The sequence below is a fragment of the Coregonus lavaretus genome (genome assembly GCF_964263955.1).
Source record: "Coregonus lavaretus genome assembly, chromosome: 5".
NCBI classification, from domain to species: Eukaryota; Metazoa; Chordata; class Actinopteri; order Salmoniformes; family Salmonidae; genus Coregonus; species Coregonus lavaretus.
In genome coordinates this window covers 40,099,952-40,103,604 of record NC_139992.1, presented here as the reverse complement: position 1 = coordinate 40,103,604, position 3,653 = coordinate 40,099,952, and the positions used below count along the sequence as shown (strand labels likewise).

Genomic DNA, 3,653 nt, shown 5'->3' with positions numbered 1-3,653 from the left:
GTGAGTGTGAGTGTGAGTGTGAGTGTGAGTGAGTGTGAGTGTGAGTGTGAGTGTGAGTGTGAGTGTGAGTGTGAGTGTGAGTGTGAGTGTGAGTGTGTGAGTGTGAGTGTGAGTGTGAGTGTGAGTGTGAGTGTGAGTGTGAGTGTGAGTGTGTGAGCTGTGAGCGTGAGTGTATGTGTGTGTGTGTGGTGTGTGTGTGTGTACTGGTCTACTAAAGAGCCCTCAGACCTTGTGGAGGCTTGGTGCAAAGAGTTAGAAGAGCCCCTAGCCTCCACACCCTCCTATTATATTTAACATTCTGTATTTGTCCATAGGCTTCTAAGCTGTGTGTGTTTATGTTTTATATGAGGAGAGATTATGCAACACGCAAATTGTGATTATAGTTCTTATGCAACTCCACTTATGCAACCCCACTCTCGCTCTCCCCCTCTCTCTCTCCCCCTCTCTCTCACTCTCTCTCTCAATCTCTTTCTCCTCTCTCTCTCTCTCTCTCTCTCTCTCTCTCTCTCTCTCTCTCTCTCTCGCTCTATCTCTTTCTCCTCTCTCTCTCTCTCTCTCTCTCTCTCTCTCTCTTTCTCTCTCTCTCTCTCTCTTTCTCTCTCTCTCTCTCTCTCCTCTCTCTCTCTCTCTCTCTCTCTCTCTCTCTAGGTGCTCGTCTCTCTGGTGGTCACAGTCTACATGAAACCTCGTCCGTTCTTGTGGAGACAGTAACCAAGTCATCATCGTCATCGTCGTCGTCGTCATGGCCGTGGCCTACGGCCCTAAGTTCTCTTCGGACACCAGTAAGGTGGTCTCCCGGGGCACCGGCCTATCAAAGGCCTTTGTAGGGCAGAAGAACACCTTCACAGTGGACTGCAGCAAAGCAGGTGAGAGGGGATGGTCATACACACAGACACACACGCAGACACACACGCAGACACACACGCAGACACACACGCAGACACACACGCAGACACACACGCAGACACAAACGCAGACACACACGCAGACACACACGCAGACACACACGCAGACACACATGCAGACACACACGCAGACACACACGCAGACACACAAATGCACCCACGTACAAAGGATACACGCACTTACACTCACACAAATACTTAATATTGCCGTATTTCTTCCCATATAGGAACTAACATGTTGATGGTGGGGGTACACGGACCCAAGACCCCGTGTGAAGAGGTCTATGTTAAACACATGGGCAACAGGATGTACAACGTCACCTACACCGTCAAAGAACAGGGCAACTACATCCTCATCGTCAAATGGGGGGATGAAAATGTCCCCGGCAGCCCCTTCCATGTCACCGTCCCCTAAAATGGACTCATCCATCCACTGTACAACCCCCTGCTGTATCCTAGAATTGACTTGTCCAACACCCCCACAGACACACTAAAGATGCAAAGACTTTTTCCGTCTGTCCAGGGGTGGAATTAATTTACCCATCATGCATTGTGCCACATTTATCTGATAACTTATCCAGGTGACATCACAAAGATCTGAGGTGCCAATCATCCTATGTATGCCGCCCCGCCCCTCTTTTCTACGCTCCACCCACCAACTAGACACCCTGTTGCTGTTTTTATATGTTTACTTTGAATGAGAGAGAATGTACAAAAAGGAGTAAAAAGTGAAATCATGTTTTCTGTCTGTATCGGCCTATGTTAGTATTTTCAGAGCACAAACACAGTATGCAGTCACCACCATGTGCCTTTTAGCTAGTCCCCCAAAGGTGTCCCACACTGCCTATACTGGCCTGGCCAAAATGGCTGCCTTACACGAGGGAAGATGGCTGTGATGTCACTGTCTGGGTCACAGACAGACAGACAGACAGACAGGAGTTATTTACCTTTATTTATTCAGTCCTTTTATTTTCTTTGACAGAAAATTGTCTTATATTGTTTAAAAGGATAAGGTTTCAGTCGATCTTAGAAACTATTCTCCCTCATACCGGGCCTTCCTGTGTCATTTCGGGCATAACCCTGGACACAGAGATGTGGTTGGCCAAGAATTTTGTACTGAGGAAGAGAGTACGGCGTAGCAATCGGTTTTTCCTGTGAATGTTTAATTAAAAAGTCCACAGAGAGATGTTACAGTAGAACAGTATCATAGAGTGACATTTTATAGTGGTTTTGTATGTATGAAAATGAACAGAAAAGAACTCTTAATTGTTTGATATATTAACCTTCTGTTTGGTAAGGATGTGCAGGCATAATAAAACGTTTAACTGCTAACTTGCCTTTGAAAAGCACAAATGTGTTGTCTTGTGCCTTCATTTAAAGTGTGTGTTTGTGTGGGTCTATTTTTGTTTGCATAAAACAACTTATGCCCAAAGCAATTTACCTTGTTGTAGCCAAAGGTGGTTCTTTGAAGCTCAGTTGGTAGAGCATGGCACTTGTAATGCCAGGGTTGTGAGTTCAATTCCCAGGACCACCCATTCGTATAATGTAAGTCACGTTGGATAAAAGCGCCCGCTAAATGGCATGTATTATTATATTAGCATTTTGTACATCTGTACAACATTACCACTTGCTGGTGATAATGGGATATTACAGATGGTTGGTGAAATCACTCAGTTAAAACAGTGTTTCGCAACCCTGGTCCTTGAGTACACCCAACAGTACACATTTTTGTTGTAACCCTGGACAAACACCTTATTCAGCTCATTGAGGGCTTGATGATTAGTTGACAAGTTGAATCAGGTGCTCTTGTCCAGGGTTACAATATAAATGTGCCCTGTGGGGGTCCTCAAGGACCAGGGTTGGGAAACACTGAGGTAAAATATACCTCATTGTAAAGTGTTACCTGATTTTCTTATGGTCCTTAGGAAAACTGTAACATCAAACAGAGCTTCTTCCTGTACTTCCTCCGTAAACACACTGACTACAATAATGTCCCCTCTCTGTCTGAGGGCCATATTACCACTGTGGGACTAATGGATCCCCTGATCCAGTGTAATCACATTGTCATTACAGACCAGTGGGGGTTGAACCTTCAGCTGGGCCAGAGGCATGCAGTAAGGGAGCTGTGTTCAGGACTATTACCCTGCACTATCAATGATATCACAGCCTGAGTCACGTTTAGCAGCGCCACATTGCACAATGTTTTGAACTGCACTAAATTGCATCACTTTACTGTGTGGTGTTGTTACACTGTGCAGCACCATCTTGTGTGCTGGTTTCAGCCATAGTACAGTGGTACAATCAATCTTTGATCAATTCATTAGTTGATTGGTTGACTCACTAATGATGCAGCTATTCTATTGGTTGAATGTAATGAACTGAAGAGTGGAACGAAAGCCTCCGTACACAGAGAGAGATGGTGCCTCTGGAGAACCAGTGACCAGTGAGTCTCGCCTCCAGAGATCTGGAATCTATGAGCTGTGTCCTGTGTTTGTGTGTGTGAGTGTGTGTGTATGTGTGTGTGTGTGTGTGTGTATGTGTGTGTGTGTGTGTGTGTGTGTGTGTTTATGTGTGTGTGTGTGTGTGTGTGTGTGTGTGTGTGTGTGTGTGTGTGTGTGTGTGTGTGTGTGTGTGTGCGCATGGGGAGGTTTTTTTCATCTGTGTTCCGTCCGAGTGCTGATGGTCTCCCTTTGTCACACATCCGCTGCTGTGACAGGTAGTGGAAGTGGAATGGGTGTTGCTATCAGA

General features: G+C 45.7%; 2 protein-coding genes across 2 annotated transcripts in view; both read left to right on the top strand.

Moving 5' to 3' along the window:
* Positions 1–322, top strand: part of LOC311129255 (filamin-C-like) — a gene marked incomplete at its 3' end in the record, with an annotated part of 76,883 nt that extends 76,561 nt beyond the window's left edge. The window contains exon 42 of the mRNA XM_084161549.1: positions 315–322. Coding sequence (XP_084017675.1) covers positions 315–322 — 8 coding nt within the window. The remainder of the gene's footprint in view (positions 1–314) is intronic.
* Positions 323–658: 336 nt separating this feature from the next.
* LOC311129904 (filamin-B-like) lies at positions 659–2,255 on the top strand. Its single transcript, XM_084162443.1, has 2 exons — positions 659–866; positions 1,133–2,255. Exons 1-2 carry the CDS (start codon positions 743–745, stop codon positions 1,318–1,320), a joined length of 312 nt encoding a protein of 103 aa, XP_084018569.1. The 5' UTR covers positions 659–742; the 3' UTR covers positions 1,321–2,255.
* The last annotated feature ends 1,398 nt before the right edge of the window (positions 2,256–3,653 follow it).